This window comes from Topomyia yanbarensis, chromosome 2 (genome assembly GCF_030247195.1).
Source record: "Topomyia yanbarensis strain Yona2022 chromosome 2, ASM3024719v1, whole genome shotgun sequence".
NCBI lineage: Eukaryota > Metazoa > Arthropoda > Insecta > Diptera > Culicidae > Topomyia > Topomyia yanbarensis.
The window spans coordinates 53,222,299-53,244,113 of NC_080671.1; the positions used below are offsets into that span (position 1 = coordinate 53,222,299).

The following is a 21,815-nucleotide window of genomic DNA, read 5'->3' on the forward strand; positions in this document are numbered from 1 at the left end:
AAAAATTTAAAACAAGGGATTCACTTTGATATACAAGAGGGGAAGTAATAGTACTTTACGAAATATTTTACGGTTATCTTAAAACTAACAATATAGTTTAGTATACAAAAGGGGGAACAAATATTTATGAGAAATTTCACAGAAATCTTAAAACTAGGGATTCAATTCTATGGAGGACAAGAGTTTCAATAAAGAGTAAAAATTATAGCTATCTTAAAACTAGGAATACAGAATACTAATTTGAATTTTTTAACTTATGCTTGGTCAAGATATTCAGAGGGTGGCTTATTTCCGCATCAGTGTAGCAGCAGTTGTATCAAGGACAGGGGAGAGACAGGGAAAGAAGAGCAAAACTTGCAACTTTTGCTCGAACGGGGGGGGTATCAGCGAAACAAATTTGCGCCTCAGTCTAGTAAGTCGTCGAGTACCGGATTGGCGGATGGTATTCTTCGGACCCGCGGGGAATCCTTCAAAAGTCATCGGACCTCGAGTCGCTCTCGCTTCAGTTTCCTTCTATGCAGGCGTAGTGGTAAGGGCGACGGCGGTTACATAGTGGCACTCTGGAGCTGATCGGTTCCACAAGGCAGGAGGAAACTCTAAAAACGAGAAATAAAAGAGAGGGGCTAAATTGGGATATTTATCGTTTTTATGAATGTATAAATAAGGGACATATAGGGGAAATCACGAGTTGCCAGCATATCTCGGACTGGTACATTGGGTGGTCTACCTCGGGCCCGAAGGGATTCCTTTAACTGAGACCTGGCGTCACAATACCCGGCGCATACCCAGACAATGTGCTCGATGTCGTGATAGCCCTCGTCACAAGCGCACAGATTACTCTCCGCAAGCCCAATACGCCGCAAATGCGCATCCATGGTGTAGTGATTGGACATAAGTCGGGACATTACACGAATAAAATCCCGACCCACATCCATCCCCCCGAACCAAGGCTTCGTTGATACCTTTGGGATAATCGAATGTAGCCATCGTCCAAGTTCCCCATTGCTCCACGAGGTTTGCCAACTGTTGAGCGTCCTCTGACGACAAATACTAAAAAATTCGTTGAAGCAGATTGGTTTTTCGTATATGTCACCATTTAATGCGCCCACCTTTGCTAATGAGTCGGCCTTTTCATTGCCCGGGATAGAACAATGAGAGGGGACCCAAACAAAGGTAATCTGATAAGATTTTTCAGATAACGTACACAAGGACTCCTGTATCTTCCCCAGAAAATACGGGAATTGCTTTTTGGGCTTCATCGCACGAAGAGCCTCGATAGAGTTGAGGCTGTCCGAAACGATGAAGTAGTGATCTGTGGGCAGAGTGTCGATGATCCCAAGGGTGTACTGAATTGCAGCTAACTCTGCGACGTAAACTGAAGCGGGATCATTGAGCTTGAATGAAGCGGTGATAGTATTGTTGAAGATACCGAAGCCAGTGGACCCATCGAGATTTGATCCGTCAGTGTAGAACATTTTGTCACAGTCGACTTCTCGGAATTTATTATAAAATATATTGGGGATCACCTGCGGGCGTATATGGTCCGGGATTCCACGAATCTCTTCCTTCATGGATGTGTCGAAGAATACAGTAGAATCAGAAGTATCTAGGAAACGAACACGGTTGGGAGTATATGAAGAAGGATTAATGCTCTGTGCCATGTAGTCGAAGTACAAGGCCATAAATCGGGTTTGAGAATTAAGCTCGACGAGCCTCTCGAAGTTTTCAATCACCAACGGGTTCAGAATGTCGCATCGGATGAGCAATCGATATGAGAGTTCCCAAAATCGATTTTTTAGCGGAAGAACGCCCGCCAGCACTTCGAGACTCATCGTATGGGTCGAGTGCATGCAACCCAAGGCAATGCGCAAGCAACGATACTGGATTCTCTCCAGTTTGATGAAGTGTATGTTCGCAGCGGAGCGGAAACAGAAACACCCGTACTCCATCACCGACAATATCGTTGTTTGGTACAACCTGATCAGGTCTCCTGGGTGAGCACCCCACCATGTTCCAGTTATTGTTCGGAGAAAATTGATCCTTTGTTGGCATTTCTGTTTCAGATACCTAATGTGACATCCCCAGGTACCTTTAGAGTCGAACCAGACCCCGAGATATTTAAATGTGAAAACCTGGTTGATTGTTGCACCCATTAATAAAAGCTGGAGTTGCGCCGGCTCACGCTTCCTAGAAAAAAACAACCAACTCAGTTTTCTCCGTGGAGAACTCAATACCCAGCTGAAGAGCCCAAGCAGACAAATTGTCCAAGGTATTTTGTAATGGTCCTTGCAAGTCGGCAGCTTTGGGCCCTGTAACAGAGACCACCCCGTCATCTGCAAGTTGCCTTAGCGTGCATGAATTGGCAAGACAATCGTCAATGTCATTCACGTAAAAATTGTAGAGCAGGGGACTTAGACATGAACCCTGGGGAAGACCCATGTAGCTAAATCGCGATGTTGTTAAATCGCCATGCGAAAAGTGCATGTGCTTTTCAGACAACAGGTTTAGCAAAAAGTTATTTAAAATTGGTGAAAGACCATGCTGGTGCAACTTCTCTGACAGAATGTTGATAGAAACTGAATCAAAAACCCCCTTAATATCCAAGAAGACTGATGCCATCTGCTCTTTGTTAGCATAGGCCATTTGGATTTCTGTAGAAAGCAACGCAAGGCAATCGTTCGTCCCTTTGCCTTTGCGGAAGCCAAATTGTGTATCTGACAGTAAGCCATTTGCTTCAACCCAATTGTCGAGGCGAAACAAAATCATTTTCTCGAACAACTTCCGAATACAGGACAGCATTGCAATCGGCCGATACGAGTTGTGGTCGGAGGCTGGTTTTCCTGGTTTTTGGATGGCGATGACCTTCACTTGCCTCCATTCATAAGGGACAATGTTACCCTCAAGAAACTTGTTAAATAAATTCAACAAGCGCCTTTTTGCAGTGTCAGGCAGATTCTTCAGCAAGTTGAATTTGATTCTGTCTAACCCTGGGGCGGTATTGTTGCACGATAAGAGAGCAAGTGAGAATTCCACCATCGAAAACGGTGTTTCGTTCGCGGTATCGTGAGGAGACGCGGCGCGGCACGTTTTCTGTACCGGGACAGAGTCCGGACAGATCTTCTTGGCGAAAGCGAATATCCAACGGTTTGAATATTCCACGTTCTCGTTGGTACTATTACGGTTACGCATATGTCGAGCCGTACCCCAAAAGAGTGCTCATCGCTGTTTCTCTCGTTAACCCGTCGACGAACCGGCGCCAATAACTGCGTTTTTTGGCTTTCATTAGACTCTTCATTCGCCTTTCTAACGACGCGTACTGTTGATAGCTAGCGGGTAACCCGTCTTCCCGGAAGGCCTTATATGCAGTGGACTTTTCCGCGTACAGCTCTGAGCACTCTTTATCCCACCACGGGGTGGGAGACCGTCCATGGGTATTCGCGCTGGGTACTGGTTTAGTCTGAGCTTGATTCGCACTGTCGAGAATCAAGCCAGCCAAAAACCTGTACTCTTCCTCCGGAGGAAGTTCTTGAGTGGATTCGATTTTAACGGATATCGCGGTCGCGTAACTCTTCCAATCAATGTTCCGTGTGAGGTCATACGATACATTGATTGTTTCCGATGGTCTTGAACCGTTAGCAATAGAAATCACGATAGGCAAATGATCGCTACCGTGGGGATCAGGGATCACCTTCCACATGCAATCTAACTGTAGCGATGTCGAGCAAAGCGATAAATCCAACGCGCTTGCGCGTGCTGGTGGTGTAGGAATCCGCGTCATTTCTCCCGTGTTTAAGATGGTCATGTTGAAATTATCGCAAAGATCTTGGATTAATGTTGATCTATTATCATCATGAAGACAGCCCCATACCGTACCGTGCGAGTTAAAGTATCCCAAAACTAGCCGCGGTGCTGGTAAGGATTCCGTGATATTACAAAGCGTTCGGTGCCCTACCGAGGCTCTAGGAGGAATGTAGATGGAAGCAATTTGATTAAAACTTGACAAGCGACAATTTCAATGCCTGGTGTCGAAGGGAGGTTAATTCGGTTGAAAGAATAGCACCTTTTGATCCCCAAAAGTACTCCTCCATAGGGGGTTTCTCGATCCAGACGAATTATATTAAAGTCGTGGAAGTTGAGATTTATATCGGAAGTGAACCAAGTTTCACATAATGCGAAAGCATCACATTTTAAACTATTTAGTAAAAATTTAAAGGAATCGATTTTCGGGAGGATACTTCTGCTGTTCCACTGTAGAACAGTGATCGAATCGGTGACCTCGTTCGATGACTTAGCCATCGAAGGATACGATCGCTGTAAGGAGGGGCCATTTAGTAGTCAACTGCTTCAAAAATGTTTGCACTATAGGGAGAAAACGTATCAGAAGGCTTTTAAGAGGATCAGTGACATTGAAAGCTGTGAAAATTAAGTCCACTATGTCAGAAAATTTCATTAGTCCGCTACTGGACTGAGTATCTGTTTGAAAAAAGGGGACACTTGGGGTTTTTGGTGTCCCTGGAAGTGGTGGGTACTCCTTGTTAGAATTAATATTTCCAAGTCCTGGAGCACATTGCTTCGGCTTTTGTGCATCACTTCCGTTGAATTTATTGATTGTAGTTGGCGCACTCTGAGTGGACGACACCTTGGCACCCTTACGAGGCAATGTAGGGGAGGCTGGATTTCTCCTCTTCCTGGATTCCGCTGGGTTAACCAAAGATGTTCCCTCTCGTGGGTCGTCAGATTCTTGCTCAACGTTAGCCAAACCAGCATAGGGATTTTCGGACAGGACAGATGGCGAAGCATTCTTTAGCATTTCTGCATAAGAACGCCTTGAGCGTTCCTTAAGGGATCGCTTAATTTTATCCCCGCGCTGCTTGTACGCAGGGCATGATTTAAGAGCATGTGAAGGGCCCCCGCAGCAAATACACTTTTCAGTTTCTTTGTCGCAAGAGTCATCCTCATGCTCTCCTTCGCATTTGCCGCATCGTTTCTTATTTCCACAATATGTGGCTGTGTGGCCCAACTGCTTGCAATTGCTGCAGCTCATGACCCGCGGTACAAACAGGCGAACTGGTAGGCGAACCCTGTCAAGGAGGATGTAGTTGGGAAGAGAGGACCCGGCGAATGTCACCCGAAGCGAGCCTGATAGAGAGTAGGTAGTCTTACCTCCCTCGGTGTTTGCGGTATACAATTGTTTGCATTCCAAGATCTTAATCTGTTCAAGTGAGGGGTCCTTAAAGCAGCCAACCCCGTGCTCCAACAGTTCTTCGTATTTCAGGCCCGGTTCGGACACTACCCCATCGATTTCACAGGCCACACAAGGCACGTACGCTTTAAATTCCCGCGTAAAGCGCTCACAGCAAGCAATCGCGTTTGCCTGGCCGAGATCATTCACTAGAACACGTATCTTGTTTGCCCGAACACGTGTTATCTGAGTTACGGCCGGGTAATTAGCAGTCAGATCTCGAGAAAGTTTTAATATATTAACCGGTTTCTCTCCGGTCCGAAAATATACCACCCATGGCCCAGAGGAACCTTCTGGGTACTGCTTTATACGGGGAGCAATGCGAGTGTTAGGGGGATCAGGGACTTCCATGATTACATCAGATGGAATTTCGCCCTCGGCCATTTAAGCACGAGGGCAGAGCGTTATATAAACGGGAATGTGTCTTATTATTTGATTACAAGGTAGAGTAAAAGTAGGGAAAAGGAAAGAAAGCAAATGATGAAAAAAAATAAAGCAAAACTTATCTGCAAATAACGTCGATTATTCCGCACCAGCGAAAACAATGTACTGGATTTACTGCCGGCACCAGCAGAATGGCAGCTAACGAACGAACAAAGGATGACCTTCACTCACTGAAATTTACACACCGAACACCACTGTGAAATATAACGATCCGTTCCGTTCAAAGGTTGGGAGACGTATGATTTTTTTTTAAAGTGTTACAAATATAAATTAAGAACTGAGCGCTTAGCAGCTAGAAATTCCTACATCTCTTTGTGAAATTGCTCATTGTTTACATTATTGGAATTAATCGTTATGAATTAAAAAGTGGTCTTGTTATGTCCAACGCTAGCTAGTTATGATGTCCGAAGACATCAGTATAGTCCTTGTACAATCAGAATATACGACATTAATTTATTAGAAAGATTTCGTGTGTTTTGATAAGAGAATTTTCCACTTGTTTCTTGCAGAGCAACACCGGCAGCTGTAGTTATGCGCTCTTCGCGCTCAAAAGATATTCCAATGCAACTGTCTCTTTCTCTCCTTCATGTGTTATCTATCTCTTTTTGACGTATGCACAAAGCTGTAGAAGAAAAAGTGAACACAATTGTGAGAAACATGTTGGATTTTCTGTTTTTCAATCCCTAATTATAGCGATTATTTCAACGTGGTGAGTGTTTTATTCTAAAAATTCCAGAACATTACGCCATGAACTTTCTTGAAATTATGAGCGGAGCATATAGGAACATACTTTTCATTTAGAAAAGTTCATGTAAAAAATGGTGTGAATGAACAAACGCTGAGAAACAACTGCTTTCGCAAATACATTATTTCTCATTTAAAGCATCGATTTAGGTTGTATTTGTACAAACAAAGTGTACATAACGCTGAAAATGATACTCTTCACACATTTTAAACAAAAATGAAAAACTGCACAAAAATGATACATTTTATTTACATTTTTCTGTTTTTTCTCAATCCATCAAATGACAGCGGCTCTTCCCTATTGTATGCATAAAACTGGCGCACCTGAACATCATTGAAATGATAACTGGCGGCAGTCATGGAATATATTGTTTCGAAGAACGTAGCAACTACTACGAGGTCAGAAAGCAAACTGACGATTTTTTCTTGTATGCTGCTTTTATATGTGTGTAGCGGTTCGTTGGATGGCAAAGAGGCGGTCCTAGCAACGCTCGCTGCTTGGTTGAATTGATCGAACCAATCAGAGCTGATAATGACCACATTCACAAAATACATTATTTTTGTTATTTATGTTAATAGTACATTTTATGGAATTAAATACAATATACGTGCACATTAGACCTCTCCACATTTTGAAAAAGTTTTGAAATATGCATGGGTCAAGAACATTTGCCAAAAATGGCTTAATTTGGACATGATTTAGAGGTGTCTCCAATCAAAAATCGAGTTTTTACTATGTTAGCATAGGAAGGTCACTTACACTCTGATTTAATAGACCCTACAGGCCCACAGATCATCAAAAATTGTTCTTTGGACATATCTTAACATGTTTTAACAGGTGAACATAGCTCTAATCGCAATAGAAAATTTGTTAACTGGATTTTCATATAGAAAAGTATATCAAAACCAAGGAAAATTTGTAGTATTTTTTTTTGGCTTTTTTGGTTTCTCATGGAAAGTAGTTTTTATTTTGCCACTGTGCTCTATGCCATCTAAGTCGTGTAATGTCGGTAGTGGTTGTTTCAACCGGCTAAGAATTGCACTACGGACTACCCACCAAACAGGGAACCCCAATTTTATAGTGTCATGCGACCCGTGCTATGAGTAAAATTGTTAAGGGGCTTTAAAATAATTTCAATGGTGAACGGAGCCTAGGAAGAGCCTGGCGAACTCCTCAGTATGCTGCTCTACGCACCGCCTGTTTTCGCCGATGATTGGCATTATTTGGCGGAATTTTTGTTGGCTGGGAATTTGCTGAGACTTTCGGCTGATGTTAGTTTGGTGAAGTTTTGCTGGGTTTCGATTATTAAATTTCGATGTGAACAGACGAACTTGCCTAGAGGCCACGTGGTATCCAGCTAACAATTGAGGCACTAGGTTCCTGCTCCCATGTCGTAGGAGACGACTGAAAACAGGAGTATCAAAGTCAAGGTTTAGTTCCGTGCCGAGAACTTGATGGCTGTATGGTCTAAAATATGCCAATCGCGCTCGGAGCATTTTGGGTTTTGCCCTAACTGTGTTATGCGAATCTCTAACATAGTGGACCATTATTTTCATCGCAAATCGTGGGTACATGCGTTTACATCCCAACTTGCTTGGTGTTCTCTAGTTGTTGTGCAATATATGTTGGAAATGAAATGTACAGTTTTCTAATCAACAATGGTTAGAATAGCACAAACTTCGCCTTAGGGCATTTTTGGTGATGAAACGGTTGGGCATATGTCCACCGCAGTCGGCTCATAACACATGATTTGGTTTTATTATTTATTGTAAACATTTTTTCACAACAAAATATGTTGCTTGAGAAGGGTGTCCCACATCAAATTGCATCACAGGCAAACACACTGCAGAGAATTTTGGTATTTTCTTGAAAATTTGGGTCGAAGTAGTTTGGAGTGTATTGTTTACACTAAATTTTTATTTCTGTCAGTTTTTCGAAAGGTGGATAAAATAGTATCACCAAAAAGTAACGTCGCGAATTGATTTTGCGCAATAGAAAAGAACTCTCTCATGAGAACATTGGACAACAACTCGGAATCGTGCAGTCAAGTGTGTTTCAACGTTACTACCAAGCTCTGAGCATCGAACAAAAGGAGAAACCTAGAGCTTTTATTCAAAACGACATATCTACAATGAGTGACTCTCTTTGTTTAAACTGTAAACGGGGAGATCTGCATCAAGCTGTGTCTACAGAAGCGTCTGCTTGCTCTGTTGAAGCATCGCAAGGGTCCTACGGATCTAGCTTTGTGCCACGATACAAATATTGTCCTGGAATGGTACGAAGCCAACGAGGTCACTTTCGTACTCAAGCACATGAACGCCACCCCCCAAACGCACCGGAACTAAGCCCATAAAAATTACTGGGTAATAATGAAGCAGGCGCTATGGAAGAATCCCAAGAAGATATGAAGAAAAGTGGGTTTCCGTACAGAAGAAACTACAGCCAGATGTTGTACAGAACCTAATGAGTGGAATTAAGCGTAAGGTGCGAGCGTACGGTTATGGTATTGAAGTTGAAATAAATATGCCAAAAGCTTACTTAATTGGTTATATTTTATTGTCTGACAGTTTGAAAAGATCCACTATGTAATTTTCTACAACGTTTTTTTCCCTGATGCAATTTTATGTAGGACACCCTTTGATTTAATGAAATGACACATTTTTATTATAGGAATGATGCTTTGTACTTTGTTGTAATGTAGATACTAATAATTTCTGCGTTTTTGCATGAATATCTTTCTATGTAACAGGAAACATTGGTGGCTAGAATTTTGAAGCGAGCTTCGGAATCATCCACCGTACGTGCTGACGACAACGAAGAAACCCTAAAGACTCGTATTGCCACCTTCCGAGAGAATACTGAAAAGATTCTGTTGCAGTATCCGACACAGCTGAGAAGAGTAAGTTTTTCTTCCCCGTATTTTAGACGCCCGTAAAAGTAATCACAATTAACCCTAGAACTTTGCACTGGGGTACAAATGTACCCCACGCCTTGTTTGGAGCGGTGTGAAGGCGAGAATTCGGCATTTACCGACCTGGGACCCTAACCATAATTTAATTTTGAGTTAATAGTAAGAGTAGAAAAAGGTGGTAGAGCCAGTTTGCTTTTGGCCTTCGTGTAAGCAGGAGTCAAAGTTGGCGTGGGGTACATTTGTACCCCAGTATACGGTTGCCGTTAGTATTTTTTTCTATCAGTGAAAATGTGACAATACCAGTTTAAATACTGGTTGTTTTAATACCTAGGCAACAATTAGTACTATGTAATCGTTTTTAAACATTTAATCAATTAATTCAATTTAATTTTGAAGTAGTTAAAAATCGTTCTCATTTACGCTGAATTTAAATTTTTATTTTCTATTTTTTATAGTTTTTTATAGTGGCTTTCAAGTATAATCTGCGCATAGTAACTACTGTAACAGTTGCGTTGCGTGTTACCACTGTATTACCGGTCAGAAATATTTTTTTTATTTCATTTTCCGCCCCATTTCGTGGTGTATACCCGATTTTTTTCGATTTTCACTCCTCCAAATAATTGCACTTTTTCAAAAATATCGAAATTCCATTTTATTCCGTTATTAGATCATTCAACTTTTAGAATCATTCGTTTTTTTTCAAATCGGTTGAAAATTCTCAAAGTTTAGTAATTTTTATGTAAAAACTCAAAACCGCGATTTACACGCTTCTTTTTTTGCTCGAGTCAATTTATGTACCATTGTTTCAATAAAGTCCTTACTATCACCTACACAGCTGTTTTCGCAATTAAAAAACAAAGAAAACAACGTATTATTCATTTGTTTTGCTTGCATTTTACCTGCTAAAATTGCGATCAAACGCGTGGGGTACGTTTTTCCCCCAGTGCAGCGTTCTATGGTTGAAAAAGTAAGTGTAACGTTCTAGGGTTAAACGTTCCACGCCCGTTCAGATATTATATAGCAGAAGACCGATGCACATACATACTTAACCGTTAATAATTATTTATTCCAGATTAACGCGGAACGTGCCCCTGAGGAAATTTTCGTTGACGTAGAGAAGTCAATTGATGAGCTACTGGCAAAGAAGGGCAAAAAAGCCTAATGGGATCAACTCGTGATGTAAAACAATACGGCTTCAGTTTTACTGTAGTCACAATACAATACGTGGAAAAATGTTGTATGTTTAATACATGTTTTCCTACGTAGGCAAACACGGGTGCTACAACTGAATGGGTACATACAAACTTGCGTTAAAACATTGAATATTAAAAAAAACAGTTTACTATTTGCTCTACTGAACTTAAACAATCTACTACACGTTTCAGCCAATCAATTACGCTTAATGACGGCAAATTCATAGCAATACAAAATAAGATTGTTGGGATAGTGATACCAATAACAATAACATCTTTTTAGCGTAGCACAAACATGTAGAAAAAGCGATATAGTCGCGAAACGATTATTCTACTTCTGTATGACTCTAAGAATTATAATATGTTGAATGGACATCTTAGAACTTTAGTAAAAAAAAAACTGTAGCAAAAAAATCGAAATTACCAAAGATTTACCGTACATTTATTTAAGCTTGTTAAATTTAATAAATGGAAATATAGATACGATGCATTTTTTGTCTTTATCTTAAAAGAAAGTGAACTTTTTAATCCACTAAAACTAACTTCCTACCTGGTGCTACTCGATTATTCGGACGGTTGACGAAGCATTTCCTTTTCAGTCGTACTTCATGTTCGGGTGGACCAGATGTGTGCAGTTCGCAAATGAATCGTTTAGGTTGATTGCAGTTATGAGCAGTCCACGAACTGTTGGCCGATATAGCTACACAACTCGGTTGACGTGTTTTGCTGAAACGGTTCGATTTGAAAACAAAATAAGGAATTTTGGAAATTAGATCCGGTTCAACATCGTTTACCTTGGATGTCCCGGAGCCCACGCTCGATAAAGAAAACAATCCAATGGTTCATTTGCGGATGTAGAAAACATATCTTTCACAGTTTCATTGAGTCCAACGTAGTACATTTCAGAGTCAGTAGCATTCGTAGATCTATTATTCGTAATACTTTCATGAGCAGCACACATTCTAGCTATCATATTGGTCCTTCCTTCACTAATAATGTGAGCCAGACTGCCACCCATCGAGTGACATTCGTTATACGCTAGGGAATAGTTCAATTTTCGGTCATCCAGGGTAAACATTCCGATCGATGGTAGGCAGGTTGCATTAGTGGAAGCTACGGAAGAAACAAACTTCAGAAATGTTTCAAAACTTTGTATTATTGATCGTACGAGGTGGCCTGGTATACAAACTGTAGTAATCAAACCGAGTATCGTTTACAATCATTGATAAATTTCGGTACTCTGGACACTCCAAAACCTGACAGTTGTAGAACTCTTCCGGATCGGTAGTGATCGAATCAGTGCCCTTTGGAGGTTTTCCTCCAGTATTGTTCCCGTGCGATTGGACCACCTCAAACAGATTGGTTCGATTGCGATCCTTAGGTCCGAAATTGAAGGCCATGCCTTGCCTTTTCCTGGCGAATTCCGCACACTCCTGAACAGTTTCTGTATTTTTCAGTCCTACAATGGTTCGATTGGATCGCTGGCAATGCCGAAGAGCGTGAAAACGGTGTTTTATCCGATCACGATGTTGAGCACAAATTCCACTTGGCTGGCTGGCCGTCAGCGTGGATATGAAATACAAAAGCAACAGAGTAAGTCGCATTGTGATTGGAATCGTTGGCGGGAAATCACTGAGCAGAGAATAGCGATTTGCAGTCTGGTGTTAGTGCTCATGTTGACGGAAGTTGTTTAATGAATATGGTTTCATGATGGACAGATGAATGTTATGAATGCGCATTTTTTGCATTTTTCAGCTCTTGCATTCAGTAATGGGAGTATTAGTTCTCGAAACTTTTATGTTGATTGTAATTTTTTAATTTGACCACTTCCACACGAATACCATCTTTGTGAAATTTAATGTTTGTTATACTTGCAAGAATTTAGGTACCCACTCAATTCAGGTTTGGTTGTTCCAGGGCATAACAAGTCGTTGGATATTGTCAATAACGATGCTGATTGCAAGCAGGAGCGGATGCAGAAAAAAATTTCCGAGGGGGTCCAAAATTTGGACTTTGAAATGTTCATTGTACATTACGTAAAATGTAATACCCTCATTTAATTAAAATTAGTTTTGATAATCGAATCTGGTTAGGAATGATTTTGAACTTAGAATAAATTTAAAATAGAAACGATTTCAAAATTTCTCAAGAAGTTAAAAATTTTCGGGGGGGGAGGGGGAGGGGGTCTCCTGGATCCGCCACTGATTGCAAGAGATTTTACAAGTAGCTTTAAATATGCTAAAGGTTTCCCTAAAAAGAAAAAAAATTGGGTAGGCACCAATTTTTCTCACTAAGGCAAGAATGTTCGATGAAGCCACTCTTTGTGCGTGAATGGCACAAATACTAACTTGATAAATACATAAGTTGCGCTGCGGCTTCGTCTCATCAGAATTCGAAAATAATTAAGCATAAAACAAATAAAAGCAACCCATGACTTTATTAGAATCTGGTTGGTATTGATTCTGGACAATGAAATTCCAGAAATATTGGATATAGTCAATGTGACAAAAGACTCTTTTTATTTTCAACAATATGGGTCGGTAGTCGCCTGTTGTTGCTAGGGGGTCACGTTGTCCGCTTTCTCTCGGTTTATCGTTTTCGTCCGTGTTGTCCTTGCTATTGATGTTGTATAGGTTTTCACGATTAACTGGTTTGGATTGTTTGTGGGGCTTACGGGTTACGATCGTATATCCGTGTTTGTTGCCATTTACTGTATCGTTGGTGGTGCTTGGAGGCGCTAGGCGCATCACAATGGTCGAAAACGATATGCTTGGTGTCGCATTCCTTGCGAATCATTTCTCTGCAACTGCAAAGCGTCTTGACCCACCAACTGTGCTCGAAAAACTGCCTAATAATCGCGTGCCACATTCAATACACTCATACTTGCTCACAAAACCGAAAGATTTACTATTCCCTTCTCTCATTTCCAACTCTCACAACTAAAAACATATACGTCGACAAAGCTTTCGCTCAGTTGACAATATAAAGCACGCCACCACTCCACCAGTCTCGCATCCATCAATCTTTATTTTTCTCTCGGTTTCTCCCTCTCGTTTCCCATAAGATTTCAAACCGTCAGCCACACACACTTACTCACGGGACAGCTCGCTTAGGTAAATATGTTCAACTGCAACCCACACCGTCGCACACCCATCGCTCTGTCGTTTTATCGCTCAGTTTCTCCCTCTCGTTTACAAAGCTTCGAAATTACGCTTTACAAAGCACACACATTACAACGGGACAACGTATTGAAGTTCTATTCTGGTGGCACCTTCCTACTTTATGCTCGAATCGTGTCGTTTACAAATAATAGGGGTGACTACTTTCTTTTTTTTTGCCAGCCATATTCAATGAAAAGATATTTTTGTATGCTCAATTTATATATTCCTTATATGCAGGTCTTATCTACTACATCCTTTCGTACCTCCACTCTATTGATATATAAAGTAAATATACTCGTTATCGAATCTCGCGAGTAATATCCCAGTGTCTGCCATTCTCAGAAATGCATACATTTCCCTACCCATTCGTGTGACTCTAAAACAACGAATACATGTGACCTTTTATTCAAAAAACCTATACAAATCCGATCCGTGTTCGCTCGCACTTGTACATATACCAACATTTACATCCCGATTGGCATCATCTAGCACGAATCCTATCATATATCACACGATTCGCGTCCTCTCGCACGAATCCAAACACACCAGATTCGCGTTCTCTCGCACGAATCTCAACAAATACCACTCGACTCGCGTCCTCTCGCACGAGTCAAAAACCTGATTCGCGTCCTCTCGCACGAATCCAAACAAATACAACCCGATTCGCGTCCTCTCGCACGAATCTCAACAAAAACCGCCCGACTCGCGTCCTCTCGCACAAGTCAAAACAAACCTGATTCGTGTCCTCTCGCACGTATCTCAACAAATACTACCCGACCTGCGTCCTCTCGCACGAGTCAAAAACCTGATTCGCGTCCTCTCGCACGAATCCAAACAAATACGAACCGATTCGCGTCCTCTCGCACGAATCCAAACAAATACGAACCGATTCGCGTCCTCTCGCACGAATCTACAATTTTCAATAAAATTCACGACCTCCCGCGCGAATCAATTTAGAAACATTAAAACTTTTAAAATATGCCAGTTGACCTTTTTAAGCACCACACAAAATGTGAGCGCTGTCTTTAGCAGTACCACAGAAGCAATCACTGTCATCTGTAACCCTCTACGCATTCTTCTATAAAGACCAACATGGCCGCTGTAAAATCTCCGTAAAGCAATGCACCGCTAAATACGAATAAAGTGCCATCGATTTACTTAAACACAAAAAAATATAAATCTCGCAAAATCACTCTACTGACACATCACTTTCTTAAAAAAGAATTTACTATTAGAAGTACATACCGGTCACGGGGAGCCACTGCGCCATTGTCGCATTCCTTGCGAATCATTTCTCTGCAACTGCAAAGCGTCTTGACCCACCAACTGTGCTCGAAAAACTGCCTAATAATCGCGTGCCACATTCAATACACTCACACTTGCTCACAAAACCGAAAGATTTACTATTCCCTTCTCTCATTTCCAACTCTCACAACTAAAAACATATACGTCGACAAAGCTTTCGCTCAGTTGACAATATAAAGCACGCCACCACTCCACCAGTCTCGCATCCATCAATCTTTATTTTTCTCTCGGTTTCTCCCTCTCGTTTCCCATAAGATTTCAAACCGTCAGCCACACACACTTACTCACGGGACAGCTCGCTTAGGTAAATATGTTCAACTGCAACCCACACCGTCGCATACCCATCGCTCTGTCGTTTTATCGCTCAGTTTCTCCCTCTCGTTTACAAAGCTTCGAAATTACGCTTTACAAAGCACACACATTACAACGGGACAACGTATTGAAGTTCTATTCTGGTGGCACCTTCCTACTTTATGCTCGAATCGTGTCGTTTACAAATAATAGGGGTGACTACTTTCTTTTTTTTTGCCAGCCATATTCAATGAAAAGATATTTTTGTATGCTCAATTTATATATTCCTTCTATGCAGGTCTTATCTACTACATCCTTTCGTACCTCCACTCTATTGATATATAAAGTAAATATACTCGTTATCGAATCTCGCGAGTAATATCCCAGTGTCTGCCATTCTCAGAAATGCATACATTTCCCTACCCATTCGTGTGACTCTAAAACAACGAATACATGTGACCTTTTATTCAAAAAACCTATACAAATCCGATCCGTGTTCGCTCGCACTTGTACATATACCAACATTTACATCCCGATTGGCATCATCTAGCACGAATCCTATCATATATCACACGATTCGCGTCCTCTCGCACGAATCCAAACACACCAGATTCGCGTTCTCTCGCACGAATCTCAACAAATACCACTCGACTCGCGTCCTCTCGCACGAGTCAAAAACCTGATTCGCGTCCTCTCGCACGAATCCAAACAAATACAACCCGATTCGCGTCCTCTCGCACGAATCTCAACAAAAACCACCCGACTCGCGTCCTCTCGCACAAGTCAAAACAAACCTGATTCGTGTCCTCTCGCACGTATCTCAACAAATACTACCCGACCTGCGTCCTCTCGCACGAGTCAAAAACCTGATTCGCGTCCTCTCGCACGAATCCAAACAAATACGAACCGATTCGCGTCCTCTCGCACGAATCCAAACAAATACGAACCGATTCGCGTCCTCTCGCACGAATCTACAATTTTCAATAAAATTCACGACCTCCCGCGCGAATCAATTTAGAAACATTAAAACTTTTAAAATATGCCAGTTGACCTTTTTAAGCACCACACAAAATGTGAGCGCTGTCTTTAGCAGTACCACAGAAGCAATCACTGTCATCTGTAACCCTCTACGCATTCTTCTATAAAGACCAACATGGCCGCTGTAAAATCTCCGTAAAGCAATGCACCGCTAAATACGAATAAAGTGCCATCGATTTACTTAAACACAAAAAAATATAAATCTCGCAAAATCACTCTACTGACACATCACTTTCTTAAAAAAGAATTTACTATTAGAAGTACATACCGGTCACGGGGAGCCACTGCGCCATTGTCGCATTCCTTGCGAATCATTTCTCTGCAACTGCAAAGCGTCTTGACCCACCAACTGTGCTCGAAAAACTGCCTAATAATCGCGTGCCACATTCAATACACTCACACTTGCTCACAAAACCGAAAGATTTACTATTCCCTTCTCTCATTTCCAACTCTCACAACTAAAAACATATACGTCGACAAAGCTTTCGCTCAGTTGACAATATAAAGCACGCCACCACTCCACCAGTCTCGCATCCATCAATCTTTATTTTTCTCTCGGTTTCTCCCTCTCGTTTCCCATAAGATTTCAAACCGTCAGCCACACACACTTACTCACGGGACAGCTCGCTTAGGTAAATATGTTCAACTGCAACCCACACCGTCGCACACCCATCGCTCTGTCGTTTTATCGCTCAGTTTCTCCCTCTCGTTTACAAAGCTTCGAAATTACGCTTTACAAAGCACACACATTACAACGGGACAACGTATTGAAGTTCTATTCTGGTGGCACCTTCCTACTTTATGCTCGAATCGTGTCGTTTACAAATAATAGGGGTGACTACTTTCTTTTTTTTTGCCAGCCATATTCAATGAAAAGATATTTTTGTATGCTCAATTTATATATTCCTTCTATGCAGGTCTTATCTACTACACTTGGTTTTGTTGTTCCGGCTTTGCTTTGCTTTTTTACATTCAAGACCTACACATTCAGATTAGATTTCGCTGTTCGGTAATTTTTTTGACGGAATAATTCGGTAAATATAAAAAATAACTGATGTTTCGGTAAACGTGACTTGTTTTACAGTGTTCCGTTAATAATTACCGAACAGTCGGTAACATGTAATTGATTTTACCCAATTCTGTGAATAAAAGTACAATACGTACGATAAAACCCGAAGATGGTAAAACAATCAGCGAACTGATTGGTAAACTATTTCTCAAATACTGAAATTCGGGAAATGAACTGTCAACTCGCGGCCATTTGTAAACTTGATATGTTTTGTAATATCTGCTACTCAGTGCGCTAATTGTAGAAATCAAGCGGCCGGATATCGTGCGGATTCTGGAAATGGAGCAGCTGAAGAAACAAGATATACGTCTCATTGAAATTTCTCGTAAGTATTGCTCTAATAACAATTTATCGTCCTTATTTCCAGATCAGTATAATGTAATTTTATTACCTGGAGCATATCTCCGAATGTGTATCTACATTGCTCTACCATCAACAGGCAAACTGGTATTACCATCAACTCTCTGGTATTTGGATCGATTCCGTTGCGTTTCCGTAATTATACGATGTATAATGGTGGCTTTGTTACTAGTTATTTTAAATTCATTTATTTATTTATTTCGTCAATCGTTGTAGACTACAGTTTTCCTTAATTACTAATGTGTATATTTCGTGAATTTAGTATGAATGAAGCAATTTCGGCTTTTATAGAATCATTCTCTTACGCGTTAGAATTTCTTTTGTGTATAAAATATTGTTTTAGTTTCAGTTTAGACATTGTAAAATCAAATGAGTCACAATAGTGATTATAAATAGACATCATTCGATTTATGGGGCTATATTTTGCATAGTTTGTGCGAAAAGGAGTTATTGAAAATATACTTCGATTTCGTAGCTGTCGTGAAGTACAATTTGGATAAAATTTCAGCTGAATCGATAAGATGCGAAACGATATTGTTAATGGATGAGAGCATTGCAAATTCGCGAGGCTCCTTTAATGCTTGAATATTGATAAGCAAGCAGCGTGCTTCATAAGATGGCAGAGGGAATGCTGTCCATCCTAATTTACGAAGGGCAAATAATAAAAACTGTTTTTGTACCGATTCTATTCGTTATTCATGTCTGCTTGAAAAAGGGTACCAAATAATACTGCAATATTCCAATATCCCAATATCGACCTAACATATGCAATATATAAAGTTTATATTGTATAAGGATATTCAAAATGACACCTGAAGCGTTATATAAAACTGAGCATGTTGTTAGCCTTGTGTATAATTGTTATATGCCCAACAATATTGATAAAAATTAATGCGTACATTTCCAACATGGTTTCATTTGAATAGCAATTCGTAGCATCTTTTAATTCATCTGACTCACATTCCAAATAAAAGCTGAAAATACGGAAAATAATCAGTAGTTTGTTTTTACTGAAATTACCGAACTATCCGGTTGGTTTTGACAGATCAGTAAAAAATTTGATTACCAAACGTTCTATAAACAATTAGGTTACCAAATTGATTACCGATCGTTCAGTTGTTGAAAGTTTGGTAAAATATTACCGAATATTGCAAAATTTTATAAGTGTGTATGTGTACTGTCACACAATGTGTTCGGCGATAAATTTCAGTGACAAGAACTATTTATTTATATATTCAACCCTTAAATGTGCAATTATGTATTAAAATAATATTGCGAAAAACTGTGAGACATTTTTCACGAAATTTGAAAAAAATAGATTTAGACTTTGGAAAAATATAGCAGACTGATTTTCCTAGTTCAGAAGAATACCTTACCTCTTACCTCCCCTTAGCTGAAGAGAGATTATTTTTTTAGATTTCTCGGTTTTTAAAATAATTTCAATCCATTTGATTCCTATGAAACTTTGCATACTTCGAAAAAAGGATGAGAATACATTTGCCGATTCAAGCGGGGGCCCGGCTGTAATTGCGTTGTAACTAACACGTTGGGGAATTCCGGAAAACGGCTTCTTACAAATTACCAAAATGAATTGGGGTTCTGCTTCAGGTTCTCCTCCGTGCGATTAATATAGCAACTAATTTGCTTATGAATGTGCAAATAATTTTCTGAGTAATGGTACCATCGCATTATGATTTGTATTGAAGAGTAGGGTATGAGGGAATGGGTTGGTCCACTCGGATTCTCGCTATAAAACCTACATTTGAAATACTGGGAAGTAGTTCCTAGATAAGTCCTTTGTAAGAAATTCCATTTCTTCCAATTGTGACATAAATCTTTTCATAACCACGGTCCATATATACGAGGATGTTGATTATAATGTTGTCACACAAAACCACGTGTTTTATGTTGTTATGCTAAATGACTAGTTTCGCTTGGGTCAATTCGTTGAACACTATCAGCACTAAATGCCTGATAGAATTCGATAAACTTCCGCAAGCCTACCCTGTATTTTCACCTTCAGCAAATGTTTTACATCAGGTATGATTGGTCTCATGCAAAAAGGCCGCTAGTCGAAAGCCTCCGTGTTTAGTCGGAGCCCCACGTTTTGCCTCTGTGACTCATATATTCCTCATAAAAGAAAGAGTAAGAATGACCGGAACGGTTAGAATGAAGAAACGGTGAAATACCCTTTTATTGGAGACTCTGAGATGACCGGAACGGTGAGAATGAAGAAATGGTGAAAATTCACCTTTTCTTTCTTAGTTTCTCTATTTTACAGTGGACACGTACTTAAAAATTTTGAAAAAAGGAAAAAAAAACATAACTCACGTCAAAACAAGGAATATATGTAAATTCCATTTGCCAATAGCATCTGACGATAGGCTTTGAGGGTAGACTTCAACATGCTCCTCCATAGGTCTATTCACTACCGAAGTCTGGCGGTGACTGAGCTAGCTAATGGGGACGTAAACAGTGATATTCTTCATTCTCACCGTTCCGGTCATTTTTTCTCTGTTTATAACTTTAAGCGTTGTATATTGGACGGTGGGAGTCCTCAGGCTCTCGCCAGAGGCGAGTACTCCAATGATGTTTTTATCCTTCCTGCACTCAATAATACTCTTTTGCAGTATAACGATTGCGTAGGTGAAGGTGTTCATCACATCGTGTCTACTACTACCAGAGCTGAAAAATTTCAGTGAAATCAGTTGATAGCTGAGCCTCCCGTTTTGAGCTATCACCTTTTCGGACGAATATCATTTCAACACTAATATCATTTCACTTACTGAATGATTGTGATCGAGCAAAAAAATTGGAAAACGATGATGGTGGATATAAGATGAAATGTTAAACCAAGGTTGGACCAACATCGGGCCAGTATCGGGCAATGTTGGCCGACGTCAGACTAACGTCGGACCAATATTGGGCTGTCAGACCGATATTGGGCCAATATTAGGCTTATGTCAGACCAACATCGGATCATTGTCAGACAAACATAGGATCAATGTCGAACGGTATGTTTTGCCTTTCTCATATAAAGAAAGGCTATGCAATCACTGTAAAAATCGACTTTTTAACCGAGGCCCGGAGGGCCGAGTGTCATACACCATTCGATTCAGTTCGTCGAGATCGGCAAATGTCTCTGTGTGTGTATGTATGTGTGTATGTGTGTGTGCACACAATTTTCTCAGAGATGGCTGAACCGATTTTCGCAAACTTAGTTTCATCTGAAAGGTATAATGCTCCCATAAGCTGCTATTGAATTCTTAGTTGATCCGGCTTCCGGTTGCGGAGTTACGGGTTGAAGAGTGCGGTCACACAGCAAATTCCATATAAACTGGTACCACCATGATGTTCAAATGATGTAAAACATATTAAAATTGATGTAACATTACTCTAGTTTGCGGGTCTGGATCACTAATGATCAGTCAAAGCAGCTTTGACCACATTGGCCACCTATGACGGTTCATGACGCCCCTGGGGAACCCGCCAAGTTCCTAAACTAATATCACACCCATTCCCCAACGAATTCTCTACCGATTTTTACAAACTTGCTTTCAAATGAAAGACACTGTAATACCATTGACTGCTGCTGAATTTCATTCGGTTCTGACTCTTGCTTCCGGAGTTACAGGGGTGTTAGTAAGGATACACTGGAATTTCTCATATAAATCGGTACAATCGTAATACCTCAGAGGTTAAAAACTATTGAAATGGTCACCAAATTACTTCTAATCGCAGATCTAGATCACTGATTGCCAATCAAACATTCTTTGAATATATTGTCCACTATCGACGATTCCGGAAGTCCGGAATTCCGGGCATATTCCACAATTAAAATCACATCGGTTCTTCGGTGATGACTGAACCGATTTTCTCAAACCAAGTCTCAAATGGAAGGCAAAATATGCAGTTGAGTATTGCGTCGCCGCACCCCCCAACCTTGCCCTTACACCTCACTCCTTCATCACTCCCCTCCTCTTGGACCACCCTCACGCCCGCATTTCCTTCATCCACCCCGTATACCGAAATAAGATGAAGGATTTCTGACGCATC

At 40.7% G+C, this 21,815-nt stretch overlaps 2 protein-coding genes across 3 annotated transcripts in view; one reads left to right on the plus strand and one right to left on the minus strand.

The window, feature by feature from the left end:
- The window catches only part of LOC131685056 (adenylate kinase isoenzyme 1), a 33,412-nt gene extending 22,391 nt beyond the window's left edge, over positions 1 to 11,021 (plus strand). For both annotated transcript variants that reach the window (XM_058968454.1, XM_058968456.1), the window contains 2 exons: positions 9,181 to 9,330; positions 10,415 to 11,021. In XM_058968454.1, the coding sequence (XP_058824437.1) occupies positions 9,181 to 9,330; positions 10,415 to 10,504 (240 nt within the window). In that variant the 3' untranslated portion in view covers positions 10,505 to 11,021. The remainder of the gene's footprint in view (positions 1 to 9,180; positions 9,331 to 10,414) is intronic.
- Positions 11,019 to 15,202, minus strand: LOC131685055 (uncharacterized). Its single transcript, XM_058968453.1, has 4 exons — positions 14,942 to 15,202; positions 11,704 to 12,089; positions 11,330 to 11,648; positions 11,019 to 11,261 (listed from the first exon to the last, which is right to left on the minus strand). Exons 1-4 carry the CDS (start codon positions 15,058 to 15,060, stop codon positions 11,060 to 11,062), a joined length of 1,026 nt encoding a protein of 341 aa, XP_058824436.1. The 5' UTR covers positions 15,061 to 15,202; the 3' UTR covers positions 11,019 to 11,059.
- Positions 15,203 to 21,815: the final 6,613 nt, after the last annotated feature.